General features: G+C 37.2%; 1 protein-coding gene across 2 annotated transcripts in view; it reads left to right on the top strand.

Annotated features, from left to right (window-relative positions):
- Positions 1 to 21,313, top strand: part of LOC131048411 (DNA polymerase delta small subunit) — a 70,244-nt gene extending 48,931 nt beyond the window's left edge. For both annotated transcript variants that reach the window (XM_057982368.2, XM_057982367.2), the window contains exons 6-16: positions 17,978 to 18,104; positions 18,207 to 18,308; positions 18,624 to 18,739; positions 18,839 to 18,922; positions 19,061 to 19,129; positions 19,366 to 19,437; positions 19,591 to 19,682; positions 19,795 to 19,922; positions 20,131 to 20,232; positions 20,333 to 20,400; positions 20,584 to 21,313. In XM_057982368.2, the coding sequence (XP_057838351.2) occupies positions 17,978 to 18,104; positions 18,207 to 18,308; positions 18,624 to 18,739; positions 18,839 to 18,922; positions 19,061 to 19,129; positions 19,366 to 19,437; positions 19,591 to 19,682; positions 19,795 to 19,922; positions 20,131 to 20,232; positions 20,333 to 20,400; positions 20,584 to 20,646 (1,023 nt within the window). In that variant the 3' untranslated portion in view covers positions 20,647 to 21,313. The remainder of the gene's footprint in view (positions 1 to 17,977; positions 18,105 to 18,206; positions 18,309 to 18,623; positions 18,740 to 18,838; positions 18,923 to 19,060; positions 19,130 to 19,365; positions 19,438 to 19,590; positions 19,683 to 19,794; positions 19,923 to 20,130; positions 20,233 to 20,332; positions 20,401 to 20,583) is intronic.
- The last annotated feature ends 1,511 nt before the right edge of the window (positions 21,314 to 22,824 follow it).

Below are 22,824 nucleotides of genomic sequence, written 5' to 3'. Positions count from 1 at the left end.
CCACCATGCCTACTCGCATAGGGTGGGTGGAGGGCTTTCAGCTCAACCTTGTCCCAGAAGATTGCCTTAATCGAGGGCTTTCACCTCAATCTTTTGTCGGAAGATTGCCTTAACCAAGGATGTGGCTTCCTCTGAAGCTGATGAGCTTCCTCTGAAGCTCTTTCTGACATTTACTTCCTTTTAGAAAAGGAAGTCTTCATTTGACTTTTGTTCCTTCGGAGGAGTTCCTATAACAACTTTTGCAGAGGAAGCAAGAGAAGTCTCGATTTTGCAATCCCGAGCAAAGTGACCTAACTTATTACACTTAAAGCACTGGATGTGGGATAAGTCCTTCTTCCTTTTTGCTTTAGGAGGAGAATCAAATCCTCTATCTCTATCCCACTTTTTTCCTTTACCTTTCTCCATATGCGAAGCTAGAACTTGATTTTCCACATCATAATGATCACACTCAAGTCCTCTAGCAATTAGCTGTGACTCTTCTTGTAAACAATCTGTCCTCAGGCGATCAAACTGTGGAAGTTCAATAATTGCGCTGATTCCTTGAATGAATGCTTCCCAAGATGATGGAAGACCATTGAGAGCCATCATGGATAGGTCGCTATCTTCAACAACTTTCCCAACGGAAGAGAGCTGATACTTCAGATCATAAATCCTCTTGAAGTATGCAGCTACACATTCTCCTTTTGCCATCTTGATGTGGTGAAGCTGCTGCTTCAATGATAGGATGCGATTGGTGTTGTTGATCTCATACATTTTCTCTAAGGTGCTGAACATTTCTTTTGCTGTCTTTAGCTTGGTGATGAGAGGCACGATATGATCCTTGACGGAATCCACTATTATCCTTTGAGCTTGAAAGTCTTTCTTTCTCCAAGCTTCCTTTTCTCCTTCAGCTGAGGGCTCGAAAGACTCTTTGTTGATGAATTCAGAGAGATCATTCAATGCCATCATGATTCTAAATTTCCATGCAGTGAAATTGGATGCACCATCCAATCTATCTTCAGCTCTAATGTATGATGCCATGTTGACTGAAGAATGGAATGATAGACTAAGGATGAAGACTTCCTGATAATCTGATCACAGTTAGTATGAACTTGGCTTTGATACCATGTTAGATTTTAATTATCAGATTAACAATTAATGAGCAGAAAACAAAAATGCACAGTAAGAAAGAAACACAACACAACTATACCCTGGGAAAACCTCCCTCTTGGAGGAAAAACCTAGCAACTAATGTCTCAAATCTGCCTTAGATTAATCACAGAAATAGGTTACAACTTTGCCCAGCTAGGGCACAAACACAAGTGACAAGACACAACTTATCTGATCTTGGGACCTGAGATCAGATTTGAAGAAGTCTCCAAAATGCAGGTACTACTGCCTGTAGCAGGTTCGGCAGCCTCAAAACAGCCTAGGGTGATGTTTGCTCAGCTGGTAATGAAGTTCACCCAGTTAGGAAGAGATTCGCTAGGGCTCAGGCTGAGATCGCAGACCTTCAAAGTATGTTTACTAACCTTTGGAGCATAACAGATCACATTAAGGCAGATGATATTCACTTTAGTTATATCACTTGTGACCTCAAGTCACTTCCTTTATATACATGCCCTTAACCCTTATGCCTAGGTCGGCTTTGGCGCCAAATTACAAATTCACAAGTTACATTATAGGGTCAGACCAATATCACAAGTTACATCGGTTAGGACCTGACCAATAACACTTTACAAGTTACATATTAATAGGTCCTGACCAAGCTATATTTTACATAATGTTGACACGCTACATGAATTCCTTTACATGTTACAGTTATAGGGCTGACCTATAACCCGCTCAAATAGGGCCCAATACAAAGGAAAATTGCTAAGGCCGAAGGCCCATTAGCAATTCGGTTGACTAGGTCGGCCCACCCAAGGGATCCGACCTAGCTATACATCAACAACAATATGATGGATGGAGCACTAGAGCTATAGGCAACAAGCAAACATAGACACATGCAACCAATCAATCAAAATAATGTAGAGAACATGATGTGCTATTTGATGAAATATTGAAGCCAAAGGTGTATGGAATGATCAATGGGATGAATTGTTGGATTTCGAACAAGGATTGAGCATTAGTGAGAGGAATGTGACAATAGATGGAGGTGAAAATGTCGTGATCCAATGGAGATATATGTATTAACTATTCCTCTGGAAATGCTAGCAAGGGGATGCCTCAAATTGAGTGCAAATTCAAGGAAAGGGCTTGAAGTGAATAAGGATAAAAATGAAATGGAAGGGATGGGGGGAGTGGGGAAGGATGCAGATTAGATGGGGTGTTGGTAGATAAGCAATTTTGACGAAGGAGGATGGCATGAGTAGGTAATGTATGTGGAGGGGGTGATAGAAAGGGATGGGATGAATTCTGCAAGGATAAAAACAAATGATGGATAGGGAACTCGAGTGAACAATTTGAGATAAGGGGGATGATGGGATGGGTGGAACACAATGAATGAGATAATACAAACTGATGCATACACATAGACTAGAGTGGTTGTTTGCTACACATGATGCTTGTTTTCTAGGTTTCCATCATGATATTTTCCCAAGGCACCACAAGGAGTGGTATTCACTATTAGATGACTTTATTTCCCTTTACTATTTTGTTTTAATTTTTGGAAGATTAGTGCAAATGGTTTAAAGATAGAAGTAGAAGTACTTGAGATGGATAATATTCATGGGTTCATTTAGCTCATGGCCTTCGAGAGTAGCTAGCCTGTATGCTCTTGATTTGAACTTAGCAGTGATGACTTAGGGACCTGCTGTGACGTTTTCACACATCGCCCCATTGCAAATGGGGACCCTTGTTTTTTTTGCTTTTTAGGGTTTGTTTTTGGGTCTTTTAGGGTTTTGTTAGTTGGCTTTTACATTTTTTGAGTGCTGTCGGGGAGATCAATAGGATAGCAGGTCCTGCTGGAGTGAAGTCCTGATCTTGAAATTTGGCTAAGTCTGAAAGTCCTGATCCTGAAATTTGGCTAAGTTTGAAAGTCCTGATCCTGAAATTTGGCTAAGTCTGAATGTCCTGATCTTGAAATTTGACTAAGTCTAGAAACTGAAAAACCTCAAAAAACTAGATTTTGCAATATAACTCTTGGAGGTCTGAAACCACTCTCAAACATCTTGAAAGTATATATGGAATATAACTTAAAGTATAAGACTTATACTTAAATGTTATATTCCATAAAAATTATCCTGATAGAGAGTTCAAAAAGTCAAATTTCGCTCCTGTCCTTCACTGAGGATCCAGAGCGAATTTCGCTCCTGTCCCTCTCCAAGGGACCAAGGCAAGGCGCTCCTGTCCCTCACCAAGGGTCCAGGGCGAAAAGGCTTATTTGAGTCATTCCTGACCTTGTTTGGTCAAATTGGAACATCAAAGGCATGGTGAAGGACGAAATAAACATGATAAAGCATCCAGACTTGATCAAAGACAATGAAATGATGAAGTTTTTGCCTAGAAGGTCAAATTCGCTCCTGTCCCTCACTGAAGGACCAGAGCGCTTTTCTTTATACGCACAATTTTTAGACCTTTTTTGGACGTTAACTTTTATTCATAGCATGAAGTAAGGTGAAATTTTCCCTAGCAAAGGAATTTCGAGATGAAAAGTGAAGCATTTTGGCCTAGAAGACAAAATTCGCTCCTGTCCCTCACTGAAGGACCGGAGCTTGAATTTCAAATTTGCACTGTTCTTGCAGGATCAAGACAATTTTATGATTTGAAGAGACCAAGGAAAACATGATTTATCCATTGAATATAATTTGGAAGGCTAACAAAGGACAGATAAGCTTGGATTTGCAAAATCGCTCCTGTCCCTCTCCAAGGGACCAAGGCAAAACGCTCCTGTCCCTCTCCAAGGGACCAGAGCGAAGTTATCAAAATTCATTATTTTTTTGCCTTATTTTAGCAAATCGCACTAGATGCCAAGTTCGCCCAAAACTTCGAAATATTTTAAAAAATTCTAATTAAATTGGCATTTAATGAAAAGCGCATAGCATTTAATAATTAATTTTGAGCCTTGGAAAATCATTTTTTTTATTAATTGAGGCATTTCGAAATTAATTATTATTAAAATTTAAAAAGAAGAGTGCTTGAGGTATCATTTTTTATTGCTTAATTAAGTCGGCCTTCTCCTTTTATTAATCTTTGTTTATTTTTTCCACCAAGTCGGCCTATGGAGAGATGTAGAAGGTGAGCGCTCTATCTATTGGAGGTGTTGTTTCACAATTCAAATCATTCAATCATCCTTTCAAGTGCGAAATTGGAGAGCAATTTGAGGAGCGAAATCCAGAGGAGTGGAGCGAATTTCTACTAAGTGTGGAGAAGCTAGTGGAGGGCGAAATTCATCTTGAAGGCTATTGGAGAGGCGTATTTCTTGCTAGTTTGGAGGATAATTTCTAGATTTTTGAAGACATTTGAAGGCGAATTTCCAGATTTTTGAAGAGGAAGGTGGAATTCTTTTCCAAGCTAAAGGAGGTGCATTTTATCCAAGGGAGAGCTTTGATCTACGCTTTGCCTAGCAAAATTCATCTATTTTTACATCATTTCTTAGAGTTAATTCTCAAGAGGAGGTATGGCAAAATCATCTTGACACCCTTATTCAAGGTTTGATTTTTTAGACATTTTTTGGAAAAATCTAAGTATTACATGGTTAATTAGGAAATGATAACTCAAGATTTATCATGAGGTTTCCTAAATTAAAATCTTGAATCTTCCTTTTGAAGTTTAATTTTTAGATTTCAAGATATATTACTAATTTTGAAATGTTGTGTAGGCATCAAATGGAGATCCCGGAGTTGGAAAATCAAGCCAGATCAAGGACGGTCTCCTCCAAGACGATCAAGCCAGGACAAGGGCGACCTCCTCCAGCCTAGCATCGACAAGGATGGCCTTCTTTGGACTAACGTCATCAAGGGCGACTTCTCCAATCCAGTATTCCAAGGCGAGGTACAACAATCATCCTGCACATCAAGGACACAAGAAGTTAGAACAAGGGTTCGTTGAAGAAGCAGATAGTTCCAGATGAATTAATTAAAGCTAGCTTCTCAACAACATCAAGTTGAATATCTACCAAGTTACAAGTGTCAGACGAGGTGGCATCCTAGTCATCACTTCTCCAATCAGTGTGGTCCACCTCAGCATTTCCAGATTCAATGTACCTAACTAATGGAAGGTGGCACAAACTCCGATGTACCTACCCCAGCTATCCATTGGTGGAATTTTCTAGAGAGGACATGTGTCCAAGCAATACAATTTTATCATTGGTCAAGCATTAAATGTTATGTAATGGTTGTAACAAACCCTAATTAGGGTTTTCATTGTTGAATCTTGGCCATTGATCTCGAATTGATCTAAGCCATCGAATTGTATTGAGGGCACTATATAAGCCCTGGCATTTCATTTTGTAAAGGCAATAGTTAGAATATAGTTGGAAGCAGTTAGAAGATAGATAGAGAGTAGTTAGAAGGTGATTAGCTAGTTGATAGAATAGCAATTAGAGTAGAGTAGAGAGAGAAGGCAAAGATTGTTGCCAAGATGTTGTTGTAAAAGACTTGTAACTTCATTGAAGAAATGGTGAAATTTATGGGTCGATTCGACAATTTGCATGGTCTCTATACTTCTCGTATTTGATTTCATGTTATTAGATGAGTGGAAGAAATGTGCTTGATTGATGGTGGAATTCGTATATCCATACTACTAGCAGTTTGTTGATTGCAGACTTGCCTTGTGTAGTGAATTGGAATCATTCAGCTTAAGCTTAACTTCAATTGTCGCTTCTTCATTGATATGCATCAACCTGATGGTGTCTATGCCTGCAGTGATGGTTTGAACATCATAAAGCTTTCCTTCGAAGATCGCACTAACCTTGTGGAGATGGTCCTGTGATGTCAAAACAAGACTTAGTTAGAATTTCATCGAAGATCAATCATTGCTCCTACATTCCTTAGTATTAGGATTAGATCCTCTCCTCGCCCTCGTTTTTTTTCCTTTTTTCAAATCAAAGCTAGCAAGAGCCTGTGTTCCAGCAATATTCAAAGCAGATCAGACGTTCAATCATCAAATGTAAGTCCCCTTGTGATTCCAGCAAATCACATCATACCACAAAGAGCTTATCCACATGTAGAGACCCTACATACAAGAACCTTGAAGTCATCCTGATTGATCCTTTTTTGCGATATCTTCAGCAATCAGAGGCTTTATTCAAGAGAGGATAAGGTACCCTTGGGTATTTTATTCTGTGTTTGATAGTGTACAAAATACACGTCAACAAGACCCAACCAATTTAGCTCAAACTTTCCTTCTCTTTATCTTGTGTGGTGTTTTTCTGATTTTCTTTAAGGATAAGGTCTCTAGCCTAAACTTTGTAGTCTAGATGTGTATGTTATAGCCACAACACAATCTATGATGGTATGCTTTAAGGTGATTGAGAGTAGTGACACAATGCTCATCAAGGAGTTATAGACACTGTCGTACAAATTCCTAAGAAAACAACAATAGTGATCTCAGAGATAAGCTAATAGTAATTTACCTTGACATCTTAAAATTTTTCTCTAGAAAGCAAGATAACATTGGTTATTCAGAAACAACATTACAAAGGTGTAGAAATAATGAAAATTCTTTGAACCTGAAAAATCAATGTTTGGTTTGATTGAAGGGAAACTACTCAGTCATACAGTGTCTAAAGAAGGGATTAGAATTGATTTTGAACGAGCCAAAGCTATCCAACAACTTTTCTTACCAACTAGCAAGCCTAGTGGACATTCACTTTTTGTTAAGGCGAATTTTCTAAAAAGATTTGTATCTAAGTTTGTCGAATGAACAAGGCATATTTCAGTCATGATGAGTGGAATATTTAAATTTAAATGCAGTAAAGAAGGTAAAGAAGCTTTTGAGCAAATTAAAACAACAATTGTGAACCCTTCCGTCCTTACGTGCCCTGACTTTCAGGAGGACTTTTTGATATATTGTCATGCTTCAGATCATACTATGCCAACCATCTTAATTTAAGAAAACAATGAAGGCATCAAATCACCCATTTCCTTCTTGAGGATTTTTATTATGGTTTTGTTTTATGCCTTGGCTTGGCCATTGCCTTGTGAGCAATATGGGGTGGACCACTTGTGCTTGATATGGAATTTCTTGCATAGAGATTGCACTTCATGGTTTTTGAAAGATTGATTGTTGTTTGTGTTGATGGTGGATGGAATGCCAATATGACAAATGAGATGATTCAGGATAAATTTGGAAATTTGGATGTTGGTGGTGAAAGTGAGTGGAATTGTTTCAACCCACTTGATGAAATATTTTGTAGCAGTAAAATGAATTCATGGCTGTTTGAGGAGGTGGGATTTGTCTTGCTGATGAGGTCAAGGCTCCATGTAGGGAAGGGTCATGGATTGGTGATTGGTTGGAAAGTTTGCGATGGTGCATGAATTAGATCGCCTTGTTTTTGACAAGCAAGGCATTTTTTCACATATTGGTAGGCATTTGATTCCATGGTAGGCCAATAATATCTTGTGCAAATGAGTCTCTTGTTTAGGATCATGTTGTTCCTATGAGCATCACAAATGCCATTATGGACTTCTTGAATTGCTAGGTTAGCCTCATCTAAGTTGAGACATCAAAGCAGAGTGCCATTGTAGCACCTATGATAAGGCGTGCCGTCAAGGAGGGTGTAATGAGAAGTGTGTTGAATAAAGGATTTACATCTAGTGGGTGACATGCTTTGAGGAATAGTATGATTTTGGAAATAGGCATAGATGTCGTAGTACTAGAAAGTGTCAGAGCCAACTATATCACACATTATGTTGAAGTTTGGGAGATCATGACTAGGAATGAGGCATTGTTCTACAAGGAAGTGACGCTCATGAATTTCATCAAGCATATCAAAAGAGATCCAATAGTGGGCATTACATTGACAACTTTGTTGTTGATGCGAGAGACTTGTTCAAAAGATATATCTAATAAATACTATTTTGAACTCTCCACCATGTATTTATAGGGTACACGCTTGTCATCCTTTGTATAGAACTCATCATTGATATGTTTGACCACTAACTGTGAATCACCAAAGACTTGTAAGTGTTGGATGTTTCACTATATTGTTGCTTTTGAACCAAATATCAATTTCTCAAATTTTGCTATGTTGCTTGTACAAGGGAAGCCAATGTAGAATGATTTTGGGATCAAATCCCTTTAGGGAGTGATGTAAAGGATGTCAACACCATAGCCATTTGAGGTAAATGATCCATCAAAGAATAATGTACATGGTGTAGATTCTTCAATGTGAAGGATGGATTCATTTGGAAGTTTTGTGGTCAAAGGATAATAGTTCTAAATGGGAGCCTCTGCTAACTAATTTGGTATAACTTGCCCCTTTATTGCCTTTTTGATTGACATTCTCAATATGAAACTCACTAAGGAGCATAACCCACTTTGCCCTTCTACTAGTAAGGGTTGCCTTGGACAACAAGTATTTCGAAGGGTCAATTTTGGTGATAAGATGGGTATTAGGATTAAGCATGTAATGTCAAAGTTTTTGTGTGGCAAGCACTACTAATGGGCAAGCTTTCTCCATGGATGAGTAATTGAGATCAAATCTGATTGAGGTCCTACTAAGATAATAGATGACATTCTCTCTTCCTTGATCACTATGTTGAGCTAAGAGGGCACCTAAGCCATGTTGTGTAATTGAGATGTAAAACAATAGAGGTCTATTTGGCGTGGGTGCCACTAGAATTGGAGGATTGGACAAGCATTCTTTAATCTGGTCAAAGGCTTTTTGGCATGATTAATCCCACTCAAAGATGATAGTTTTTCAAAGTAGATGTGAAAAGGATGGTACTTGTCTTCTAACTAGGTTATAAATTGCTTGATAGCCTAGAGTTCTCCTTGTAAGCTGCGTAGTTGTGGAAGTTTCTATTGTGATGTATTCAAACATCGCCCCATTGCAATGGGCACCCCCACTCTTTGCTTTTTGGGGTTAGCCCTTTTGGTTTTGTTGTTAGTCGTTTTAGTGTCTTAGCATTTGCATTGAAGGGATTGAGTTAGGTGGATCTCCTCAAGAGGTTAGGTCAATTGAGTGATTAGGGGTTATTTAGATCATTCCTAGGGTGTTTTTTGTGTACTATCCGATCGCACTTCAAGTTGCTAAATCAAATCTTGGTTGGATGCTTAATATCCTCCTAGGTCCCATCCCTTACATCAAGGACAGAGCGAATTCGCCTTAAGGAGTCTGGAATGTCATCCTGATCCTCAAATGTCCTGAAATTTGGCTAAGTCTTTACAATTCAACGGCTCTGAGTGGTTTTGGAGCTAGAGCCTTATATAGAGAGCTCTTTACAATTCCAGTAATCCTAGCCATTGATTGTAAATCAATCAGAGCCGTTGAATTGTAAAGAGCTCTCTATATAAGGCTCTAGCTCTTCATTTGTAAAGGTTAATAGTGGGTTAATAGTTGGTTAATAGAGGTGAGAATAGCTAATAGTCAGTAAAATAGAATAGCAAATAGAATAGCAATTAGAATAGAATAGGAGGAAAAGGCAAGAAATTGTTGCCTAAATTGTAAATGAACTCCATTTTCATTGAAGTTATGGTGAAATGTGTCGTTTCTTTGCAATATGCATGGTCTTTTAATGAATCTTCATTTTAGATGATAGATAATTAGATTGAATGAAGGAAGTTACTGAATGCACTCGTGTGGAATCTGCCTAGTCCAAACCACTAGCCTCTTGCTGATTGTAAGGGTGCCTTGCGTGGTCAACTGGCATTGAATGAGCTTAATCTTGAGTCTTTACGCGTCTATTGTTCATGCATTAACTTGAATGATGATCAGTGTTTGACAGTGATGATTTGAACATCTTCAAAACTACCCTAGAAGATTGCACTGAGCTGGTGTTGAATTGTTCAGTTTGATGGTGAGACCTAGCCCAATAGGACTCCAACTAGTCATTCACCTATCTTCCCGCATTCTAGGTCTTAGAGTAGACTTTCTGAGCCTTGTATCTTTTGATGTTTCTTTATCTTCCAGCTAGTAGATAGGACTTGAGTTCCAGCAAATCAGACGCTCAGGCATTCGAATGTAAGTCCCCTTGTGATTCCAACATAATCACATCATACCACAAGAGCTTATCCACACGTAGAGACCCTACATATTGCGATTGATCCTTAGGCAAATCTTCAGCATTCGGATAACTTTGATCAAGAGAGGATAAGATACCTTGGTATTTTATTCTGTGTTCGCATGTGCATAAAAATCACATCAACTGGTTCCTAGGAGGTGGCATTTTGGTTATCACTTTTACCTTATCTAGATCTACTTCAATGTCACGTTTAGAAGCAATGAACCCTAAGAGCTTGCTCATTGTGACTTCGTAGACACATTTTTTGGGATTTAATACGACCTTATTTTCTTTGAGCCTTTGGAAGATACGATACAAGATGGTTGGGTATCTTCTTTGAGTTTTGGTTTGCCTAGGATGTCATCCACATAATCCTCCATAATGTCATGTAGTATATCATGGAATATGATGGTCATGGTCCCTTAATATGTTGCACCAACATTTTTTAGGCCAAATGGCTTGACTCTGTAATAGAATGTTCCCAAGGTGTGATGAAGGTTGCCTTATGTTGGTCCTCAAGTGTTATTAGAATTTGGTTGTATTTTGAAAAATTATTCATAAGGGATAACATCTTATGGCTAGCTATCAAATCATGTCAATATTAGGGAGTGCAAAATTACCTTTGGGGCAAGATTTATTGATATCCTTGAAATCGACACATTCTTTGATTCCTTAGTTCTCTTTTCATTGGGACTACATTAGATACATATTTTGAATGGTCAATAGCCCGAATGAACCTAACGTCCAACAACTTTTAAAGTTCTTTTACTAGGAGGGCCACCTTAGGGTGCATTTTCATTAACTTCTGTTGAACTGGTTTGGCATTGGGTTGTACCACAAGGTGGTGAACAACCAAGGAGGGGTTTTGTTGATGTGTTTCTTAGGCACATGCAAACACATAATAAAATACCCAAAAGTAACTTATCCTCTCGATCAAAATCTCTCAAATGCTGAAGATTTTCATAAGGATCATGCAATGTCCCCACATTGGAATATAATTTAATAATAAATAATAATAATATTACAATAGAAAAGAATAAAAGTAAAATAAATATTTAATTATATAATTAAATATAATTAAAAGTTAATTAAGTTAATGAATGGTGAAAAGACATGGAAGGAAAAGTCGTGACTCCCTCAAACATGGGATATAAAAGGGAGAAGAGAACCTCATTTGAGAAGGGGATGCTTGTGGAATCAGAAGTGCAGATCTGATTTGAATAAGAAGTGCAGATCTGATCATGAAAGGTTGTGACCCTTTCAAAGGGCAGATATAATGAAGAGTTGCACTCTTCCAAAGGGTGCTAATGGTGAAAGGGTGTGTCTCTTGCCAAAGGGCATATATGATGAAGAGGTGTGATCTCTCCCTCACATTGAGAGATATAAAGGAAAAGAATCAAAAGCATGCAGAGACTTCACCGTGGATCAGATGAGATAAAAAATGTTCTTAAGTTACTGGCAGTAACATCCTTGTTCTTGGTGATATGCATAGGAATGTGCTTAATATATGAAGTCTGATGATATTCTTATGCAGAATTTAATAGTAAAATTAATATAGACTGCAATATGAATGGCAGTCATACTTAATTCCACCTACATTCATAAAAATGGACATTATAGATCACTTGAGACAACTCCAGGGTTCCTCAATGTCGGGTCACAACGTGTGGATAAGCACAGTTGTTTGTTGTGATTGCTGTTTCTTCAAGGGGCCTTACATTGTATATTGAATGCTTGAATTGCTGGAACTTAGACAGAGACAACTCCAAGGCTCCTCAATGTCGGGTCACAGCGTGTGGATAAGCACAGTTGTTTGTTGTGATTGCTGTTTCTTCAAGGGGCCTTATATTGTACATTGAATGCTTGAATTGCTGGAACTTAGACTCTCACTACTTGCTTGGAGAATAAAAAGTGGAAAAGAGATGGGTTTAGGGAGCATAATCTAATCCTAAGAATGTAGGAACGATGGACAATTTTTGGTGAAACTCTACTAAGCCTTGCTTTGACTTGCAAAGCAACAACTCCAGAAAGCTTAGTGCGATTTTCTAAGGAAGGCAAAAATGATGTTTGAATCACTATTAACAACAAGGATACCATCAAGGTGATGCATATCAAAGTACAAATAGCAATTGAAGTTAAGCTCATTTAAGGATTCCAGTTGACCACACAAGGCAAATTTACAATCATCAAATTGCTAGTGGTATGGATAAATGAATTTCACCATTGATCATTCACAACTCATATCATTCATCTAATCAACATGAAAGCAAATGAATTGAGAAGTAGAGACCATGCAACTTGTTGAAATGACACATTAATTCACCATAGCTTGAGTGAAATCAAATGCTCTTTACAACAAAGTTTTGGCAACAATCTTTGCCTTCTCCTAATCTAACTTCTATTCTAATTGCCAATTAGCTATTATCTATTGACTATTCACTATTAACCTGCTATTAACCTTTACGAATGGGAAAATCGAGCCTTATATAGAGAGCTCATTATAATTCAAAGGCTCAGATTGATTTGAGATCAATGGCCAAGATTTTACAATAAAACCCTAACTAGGGTTTGTTACAATAAACTTCCTTTTGGCCAATAAGATCATTACAATGAATTGGACAGATGTCCATCTTGATTTCTAACCAATGAGAGAATAGGTTAGGTACATAAAATAATATTTGATGAGGCACCATGTGTCACTTGCTCCACCATGAGATGAATCAGGTTCATTGAACTTGGACTTGCTGATGTGGAAGTAACTTGATTGGCTTGAATGCGAATAGGATGCCACCTCAGCTTCTTCTGAAACTATCTTCATTCCTTGATCACATTCACTCTTCTTTACTCTAACTTGGAAATTTTACTTCTTGTGATGCATTCCCAACTTCAACCTTTGAATCTTGAGCTACTTCCTTCCTTAACCTTCTTTGATCTTGAACTTCTTTGCCTTGGACTTGGAACTTGAACTCCTTGATCCTGAAATGTATAGCTTGATGTAGTTCTTGATTTTGTTATCATCTTCATGTCATAAATTTACCTTATCCTTGATGTACTTGAATAGTGGAAAAAGTTGCAAAGGTGTAACTTGATATTTCTTTCATTGATTTCTTTGACCTTCTTTATTGTGATTGACTCCTCATGTTCTTGATTCTTACATGCACATCCTTGAATATCTGGATCATGTCCTTGTATTAGTGAATTCTTTCCACGCCCTTGAGATGTCCCTTATGAAGTTCTTTCAATGCATCAAACCTGAAAGACAAAAGATTTGCATCAAAACAGTAAGCAATTAATGAGAATAATACTAATACTTCAGCAAATTACTCTTCCTAAAACCCCTCCCAATCTGGAAATAACATTGTAAAATCAGAAAATGCAATTCTGAAAATGCTTCTTGATGTCTCATCTCAAAATCTGATTGAACTTTGGATAAGATTTGCTGGAAATTTGCTTTCAACTTTGGCTTTTAATGCTGGTAAATTTGACTGAATTCCAATTTCTACCCCTGATGGCTGCGAATTTGTGATCTGCACTTTCATTTATGTCATTGAAGGGTATTCTTTTTTCTACTTATACAACTTGGGGTTAAAAGTCGCACCCCTTCATATTCTTTGAAAGCCGACATGGTATCTTAATGGCTTAATGAATTCACCTTTATTCTCCTCCCTTTTAGAGGGCTGACTTGGCAAATAGGTAGAAGAAAGCGCTTAAGTTGGAATTGATCATCACCATACGATTCTAACCTCCAGCCGTCTAGGTTAAGGTTGGTTTCATTTTGGGCTTCAACTCTCATGCGTTGACGTTCGAATTTTGTTTTATTTGTTCTAATCCTCACCGTTGCAACTTAAATGTCTTATGCTTGGGAGATGTCAATTTTTTATTCCTTGATTTTAGTGAATTCATCCTTCATTCCTTTCAGCGAACTTGCATCTTTAGGAGTTTAATTTTAACTTGATAATATTCAACTCCCATCCTTGCGACTTAAAAGTCTCATATCAACATCTTCTTTTAGCGAATTCACCTTTCTTTTCTTTTGATACTCAAGTGTTTTTAACTTACATGTTTGGAGGTTCGAATTTCATGCTTGATATTTCAACCTTGATCTTTGGAGGTTTGATTTTCATCCTTAATCATTTCAACTTCCATCCTCGGAGGTTCGATTTTGATCTTAACCTTCATCCTTGGAGGTTCGACTTTGATTTTAATAATCTCAACTTCTATCCTTAGAGGTTTGATTTTGATTTTAACCTCCATCCTTGTGACTTAGAAGAGCGATTTTCATCTCCATATGCATTTCAACTTCCAGCCTTAGAGGTTCAATTTTCATTTTAACCTTCATCCTTGGAGGTTTGATTTTGATTTTAACCTTCATCCTTAGAGTTTCGATTTTGATACTTGATAGTCTCAACTTCCATCCTTGTTAGAAGTCTCATCCTTCTTACCCACTTAAATTGATAAGCACATTTTATACTTAGGCAATTTCGCCAACTTGCATTTCTAGAGGTTTGAATTTTGGACTTAACGATTTCCAACCTCCATCTATGTGACTTAGAAGAGCAAATTTCATCTTTGTGTGTATTTCCAACTTCCAGCCGTCTAGGTTGAATTTGCCTTGTCATTTGTTTTAACTCTCATGCTTAGAGGTTTGAATTTTGATCAAGTAACTTCAAACTTTCATCCTTGGGACTTAGAAGTCTCATGTTTACATCTTCCTTCCAGCAAACTTAAGTTCATTCTTCATGATTTTTAGGAAGATTAACTCCCGTAGATAGAGGTTGAACTGCATCTCCTTCTAGTTAATAATTCACCAATCCTCATCTTTAGAAGTTCGACTTTGATACTTGATGATTTCCAACCTCCATCCTTGCGACTTAAAAGTCTCACCCTTCTTACCAACTAAAGTAGATTCACAGGTAGCACTGTAGTACTTGTTTACTTCTCTTCAACTTAAGTTGGTGTGTAGGAGGTTAAAATGTTCTTCATCCATCTTCCTTACCAACCTGGATTGATTCGCAGGTCCTTTCCTATCATTAAAGGTTGACATTTTGAACTTAAGCAATTTTATCTTCCTATCAACCTAAGTTGATCCGCAGGGTTTATACTTAGACAATTTTGGTTTCCTATCAACTTAAGTTGACCTGCATGGGACTTCCCATCAATGAAGGTTCACTTTCCCATCAACCTAAGTTTATTCGCAGACACACTTAGAGACTTCCTACCAACCTAAGCTGATCCATAGGGTCTAGTACTTAGAAAATTTTTATTCATCATCAACTTGAGTCAATTCGCAAGGTTTCCTCGAGAACTCCTTATCAGCCTAAGCTGATACTTGCAACATATCGGCATTATTGACAACCTGTATCCTCAAGCAATTTTGCACATGACCTCAACCTGACATCCCTTACTCATTAGCAAAGGTCAACACCTAAAGAAACTAAGACAACTAACACACCTAATCTAAGCAAAAAGTGGGGGGTCCCCATTTGCAATGGACCGATGTGTGAAAACGTCACAACAGGTTCAAATTAGGCATGTCGGTGTAAGACTAGGTGAATGCATTTGGTTAATTTCTAAGTATCGTGGAGATGTATGTCTTCAATTCAGGATCTAAAGCAATTCTTATTTGTGTCAACTTGGGTGCCTCCGTTGTATCCAAATTTGTCTACAACTTCCTCAAAAAGGAGGGGTGAACCATCTTGAAGTGGAGCAAGATCCAATGGGAGGTGAAACTCAATGTCAAAGGGTGTATTTGTATCAAGTGTGGATTTGGTGGCTCCTTCGAAAGTTTAGCTTGTTCTCTTAAATATGCAAATCCATAGGGTCTAGTACTTAGAAATTTTTTATTCATCATCAACTTGAGTCAATTCGCAAGGTTTCCTCTAGAACTCCTTATCAGCCTAAGCTGATACTTGCAACATGTCGGCATTATTGACAACCTCTATCCTCAAGCAATTTTGCACATGACCTCAACCTGACATCCCTTACTCATTAGCAAAGGTCAACGCCTAAAGAAACTAAGACAACTAACACACCTAATCTAAGCAAAAAGTGGGGGGTCCCCATTTGCAATGGGCCGATGTGTGAAAACGTCACAACAAGTTCAAACTAGGCATGTCGGTGTAAGACTAGGTGAATGCATTTGGTTAATTTCTAAGTACCGTGGAGATGTATGTCTTCAATTCGGGATCTAAAGCAATGCTTATTTGTGTCAACTTGGGTGCCTCCGTTGTATCCAAATTTGTCTACAACTTCCTCAAAAAGGAGGGGTGAACCATCTTGAAGTGGAGCAAGAGCCAATGGGAGGTGAAACTCAATGTCAAAGGGTGTATTTGTATCAAGTGCGGATTTGGTGGCTCCTTCGAAAGTTTAGCTTGTTCTCTTAAATATGCAAATGAACTTAATAGAATTTGAAACCCTATTTATGATCTCCTTGCAGAATGTGATCATGGGATTGCATAAGATCTAGGATGGCCTCATTGCTTTGAAATGTATCTAAGGTAGGAGAGTTTTGTTGGTCCTAGTCGATGAGTTTAATGTATTGTAGGTCAAGATGGATGGAAAGAACATCATTATCAAGGAATAGGTTTGTGGCAACAAGCTCTTCGAAAGGACTAAGAATGACATGTGCTTCACTATTGTCAAGATTAGAAGAGCGTTGCTTGGCATTATTGAGAAACTTGACAAGTGCATCACAATACTCATTGTAAGCACCATATCCGAAGAAATTCTATTATTTACTCAAATCAATAGGGTCAAGGGAGCCTTGGTTGTGTAAACCAAGACCTTTGCCTTTGTAGTTCATTTTGTTGCTAATACACAAGGGAATGAGATATTTGTGCTCTTTAAAGTAGGTTACATATCGGTCATCTTTGTAAAGCCATGTAGTATCAAAGCCCTTTATGCCCTCATCAACAAGGTAACCATTGAAAAGAAGGGTAGTGGGCCCCCATTGTAGCATGAGGAGGGGATCTTGGACTTTTGGGTGTGGTCAATTGAAGGATTGAGGTGAGATGGGTGACTTGACAATATGAAGGGACTCATGGATTTGATATTCTCCACATCCTTTGTTAAGGATTTTGAATTTGGATTTTAGGGATTGTTGCTTGGTGGATGGGGTAGAAGACATGGAAGGCAAGTCACTAGAATCAACAGTGGAAAAAGTATAGTGGCTTTCATTGAGAAGTTGGGTATTCAAACCAATATTTTTGCTAAAACAAAGGCTTGTCTCATTGGCATAATGCTTGCATGTGAACATGGGTGTAACAATATAATGGTTGAAGAAACGCTAAGAACATAATTGGTATGTTGATCAATAACAGTCTCCTTTATTGGTTTTCTTGACTTGTATTCTTTTTATAAGCTTCTTCATTCTGACGATTATAGATGGGATCTTTACTCTTTTCATGGCTTGATAACTTCTTGCCTATTTTTATCGTTTAATGAAGGGAAACTTTTATCTTCTTTGACTTTTATTACCTGGTAAGGGGGTTGTAATTAAGAAATCATTTGTGTTTACCTGTTTATAATTGTAATTGCATTTTATTGCTATGGTTTTCTCTCCTTGGGGTTATGTCTGCTGTGCTTTTGTTGTTTTAATGTTTTAGCTTTGTCTTAGTCACTTCTGCAGCTACTATAGTTTATTCTACAATAGTAGCTTTCTATTGCAATTGGATGTACTTATGAGCTCCATTGACCTAGTTTGCTAAATTATAGGCAGCAAAATAAATTCTTTACTTATGAGCTACATTAACCTAGTTTGGTCAATTGTAGGCATCAATATAAATTCTTTCTTTCTTAGTAGACTCATAACATTTGGAATCCTTTTGCAGAGGACTGTTGTCCCTATAGTACAGCCACATAATTTTGTGCACTCAAATGATTATCTCATTCTTGAAGATGACAGTGGAAGGGTTAAATTGACAGGACATATTCTCTCTCCTTCAATGTTTGTCACAGGTAGGTAAATTCGAATCAGACCAAGGTTTTGTCAGGGAGCTTGATTTAATAAGCAGTTGATTTGTTGTATTGTGTATCATTTTATGTTAAATTTGTTTGCAGGTGTTGTAGTAGCTCTTCATGGTAAAGAAAGCAGTGGTGGTGACTTCTATGTACAAAGCATTCTAGAAGCTGGCCTACCACCTCAACGCTCTCTCCATTCTGGTACTGATTCAAGTATTTACTCGAGCTAGTCTGAGGGCCTTTGTTTGTTACTGAAATCCTTGGTTCTATTTGTTTTGTTTTCCTCAAGGCCAGGGTCTAGTTGCATTATAGTTCTGGTCAAAATGCTAGGATTTGGTAAAATGAGAAGTTGAGCTTCACAGTTGCAAATTCCTAATAAAACTGATCCAAGAATTTCTTTTAGGGCATAAAACATGGATGTATGCTTCCGATCATCATTTGTTTCTGAAAATACATACATTTGGTCTTATTACACTAGGTGCTGTATTAGTACTAATTTATATTTGTCCTCTGCAGAAGAGAACAAATATGTGGTTCTTGTATCTGGCCTTTTGGTTGGTAGTGGCAAGTCTAATCCTCTTCAATTTCAGCTTCTTGTTGATCATTTGTCTGGTCACTCAGGTGATGAACAGGTATGTTTAATTTTTGAAGATTATGGGAGTTTTTCTTACTTGGCATCATGTGCTATACTAAAAAAGAATATTTGTTAAACTATTTATGTGATCTTGCAGGAGCAAAGTATGACTTCTCAAATTGTTCGTCTTGTTATTGCGGGTGATTCAGTTGATATACGACAAGGCCTTCTTGCAGGTCAGGTAAATTGTATATAATTTGTAAGTTGGGTTTATGAAATGCTATCTTTCCTTTTAACTATGACATACTCTTCCATTCTTCAACTCTAGTTTATCTGGTATAGCCGCTTTATTTCTAAGAATGGCATGTTCTCGTTGCAGTCCCTTGCATCAAAAGATCAAGGTAGACTTGTTGAACCTATCAAGGAACTAGACCTGGCTTTGACACAGGTAGTTAACTATATTCTTTTGTCTGCTAGTTTGTTGGATTATTTTGACTTGGGGTAGAAATTTTTATTGTTAAATGCGCATTTGGGTGATTTGATGCTGTTGGAAAATGACGAAATCTTGTGCTTAATTTTCTTTTTCTTTGTAGAGTTCTTGTCAATTCTATGTCTGATTTCAAGTGCAAAGTTTGTTTTCTATTTAAGATATTATCTTGTTTGGCTTGCGATCCTTCTCTGTAGCTTGCAGCAGCTATGCCAGTTGACATAATGCCAGGGCCAAATGATCCTGCAAATTTTTCTTTGCCACAACAGGTATTTGTGCTAATCTTTCTGTGGTGAAATATTAGCTGTCATGTAGAATATGGTTCTTATAGGTCTTGTAGAGTTGACACTTGCCACTTCTAATTGAATCCTCTAGATGAAAAAATGCTATATTTCAGTTTATTGATGTGATTTGTTGATCAGCCTTTGCATAAATGCCTATTCCCTGGAGCATCGACATACAATACATTTGTTTCTGCAACAAATCCACATCAGTTTGAACTTGATGGAGTTAGGTAAGAGGTGACTGAAATATAATTAGTTGCTCAGGCCTTTACTTAGTTATTGATAACTAATTCAAAATCTATTTCCTGTTTCCTGTAATGGCATTGGTATCATCATATGCAGTTTTCTTGGTACTTCTGGCCAGAATATAGATGATCTGAACAAGTATTCTGAAGCAAAGGAAAAAGTTGATTTTATGGAAAGGACACTAAAATGGAGGCACCTAGCACCCACTGCTCCAGACACTCTTGGTAAATATGTGATTACAGGAATGGATTTGTTGTTTCAAGTGACCTGCTAGACGTTTTTTCAGGAACTGGAAATATTAGATAAAGAGACCCTTTGTTGCTGATAAGCTTAAATATGCTTAATTTTGAGTGTGTAACATGCCTATTTTGTAAGATAACCATATTCATATTCTGATTGAGTTGCATAAAATTCCGTCAAATATCTTTGCAGGGTGTTATCCATTTACAGACAAAGATCCTTTTGTTATTGAGGATTGTCCGCATGTATATTTCTGTGGGAATCAGAAAAAATATGAATCTCGTTTACTTAAAGGTGGTCTTCTGTTTCAAACACTTTTTTTATTTTTATTTTATCTCGATGGTCAGCTAATATGTTAGATATAATATTTGATTTTTTTTTTTGCCTTCAACAGGATCAGAGGGCCAGCTGGTGAGGCTTGTATGCGTTCCCAATTTTTGTGAGACAGGAACAGCTGTAATGGTATGTGTCAGGATTGTACTAAAAGGTCAAATTTACTTTTTCTTTTGTTTTTTTGAATGTTCATCACATCACAATTGATACAATCATTGGGTATGCTTATAAGAAGGTTTGTTTAATCAAATTCTCCCATATTTTTTGAAAGAAAAACAAGTTTTCAAAAGAATTTGATTTTCTTTGTTGCAGGTGAATATTAGGAGTCTTGAATGCCATATATTGACACTTTCTACGTCATCTTTGGTTGGGTGAATACCCAAGTGATTATGAGAGCAAATTAAATCATTTACAAGATGACAATAGAGACTGAAACATCCTTAATGGATGCTTCTGCTGTCCAGATCCAAATGTCATGCTGGGTATTTATCCTTACACAGAACTAATAATATGCTCCAAATATCCCTTGCAGTAATCACATCTTGTTTGTGTTTATTTAGTAGACCTTTTCAGTAATTACTGCCACAAATGTAATCATAAAGTAATCTTCTGTCAGCTTGCGGTGAAAGCTTCCAATTGGTTTGTTAGTGTCCATCCGCAGAATGTACAATTACTTTTTCTTGTACTAAAAAGTTTTTAACTAGTGAAGTCCCTGCAATACATATCTAGGTACTCTGGTTGATCTTACCAGTTTAATATAAGTGTAAAGACATCCAATTGTAATCCAAATTTTTGGTGAGTTTAGTGGGGACGTGTCAAGTCTTGAAGAGTTTACAAAAGTTGATGAGATCTTTGTCATGACCCCTGGGCAGACTGGATCTCAAATTCGCTGCATTATGGTGGATGATGGGCAGGCATGGTATTTCGATAACTGTTTATTTTTAACCAGTTTAGTCTGTGCAATACATAACTAGGTACTTTGGTTGGTCTTAACAGTTTAAATAAGTGTAAGGCATCCAATACGATTCAATTTTTTTAGTGAGTTATTTTGCAGGTATGTGTCAGATTTTGAAGAGTTTACCAGAAGTTTAAGACATGCTTGTCATATCCCCTGGTCCAACTGTGGATCTCAATTTAACTGCATTCTGGTGGATGATAGGTAGGCATAGCATTTATAATAACTATATATTCTTAAGCGTGAATGATGAATATTAATCTGCTTGCAACGAAGGGGAAATGGTCATCATACAGAGGCAATTTTCAAAGTTGACAATTGCCGTTTAAGAAGTTTGGTCTGCACAGTACAATATTAATCATTTTATATGGTATATTAGAATGTGCATTGCGAATTAATTGTTCTTTGCATGTTGGTTCCATTTCAACAAATGGTTTAAATGGGAATAGATTAGATCACGTGTTCTTGAAGCAAATGTCACTTTGAACAGGTATTGATGAGAAAAAGTGTGTTCTACATGAACTATAGTTTGAAAACTTAATATCAACAGTCAAGTATCACGGTGTACATGCTCAAGCAACTATTGTCAATCAGGGTATGAGGGAAATAAATAGTTGGATAGAGAGAAGTTGCCTTTCAAGGACAGGAAGTAGGCAATACTGAATGTTACCATTTATTAATCACATTTTCTAGGGCTCTTAACACCTTTCTTGATGTTGAATGGTCATCCTCTCCTTAAAAAGGAACAAATGATATCTTATCATGAAGGAAGAAGAGATTACAACACATTACATTATTTAATCATAATAATGTTGTATATTTTATCTATAAATTTGGGGTGGCTATATTGCATTCTGGTGCATCACATGAATTTTAAAATGGGATATCTCAAGTCACCCCTACAAGCATTTAGCCACCTATAATGGCTGCCTATGATATATGCATTAAAGGATTAAAATAGAAACATTTTAAGTGGAGAATAAATGCACATCACACACAAAAGTCATGCATCACAAGTAATTCTGGAGAAACTTTTAAATGGGCAGAAAACTCTAGAAAAAGTAAGCTAAGCTTCTCATGTAACTAATCCATTGTTGTATAGTTTATATTGCATCAATGGTGTTGGCTAGAAATGTTGTATGCCTCTAATTTTGCATTTGTGCCTCTATGCTTTAGTAAAGTTTGTTGATAATTGATCTAAGATATCACGAACTAGGGTTTTCATGTGTGTTTAAAATCTAGGTATTGATCTTGATGTTGTGCAAATTTTCTTGCTGTGTTCTAATTTGCAATTTGCCTATGAGTGCTTTTTCCTCTTATGCTCTAACGTTGGCCAATCCATTGCCATCATTGGATTTGGCTAACATTCTTTGGGCTAGTATCATGTCTAATGGAGGTGGCATTACGTGTAGTTCCATGTATGTGTTCATAATTTGGTGTCTTCGATTTGAGCTTTGATATCTTTCATGTTGTCTTGCAAGTAATTTTGTAATTTCTAAGCTTTTGATGTCCTTTGCTTGGTTCATAATCATAGTGGCATCTTTGTTCAAATGTATTGCCTACCAAGAAATTTCTTATGCACCTTTTCTCTAATTTTG

The sequence above is a fragment of the Cryptomeria japonica genome, chromosome 8 (assembly GCF_030272615.1).
Source record: "Cryptomeria japonica chromosome 8, Sugi_1.0, whole genome shotgun sequence".
In the NCBI taxonomy this organism is placed as follows: Eukaryota; Viridiplantae; Streptophyta; class Pinopsida; order Cupressales; family Cupressaceae; genus Cryptomeria; species Cryptomeria japonica.
Note: the sequence above shows the minus strand (reverse complement) of the source record. Positions and strands in the feature narration are given on the sequence as shown.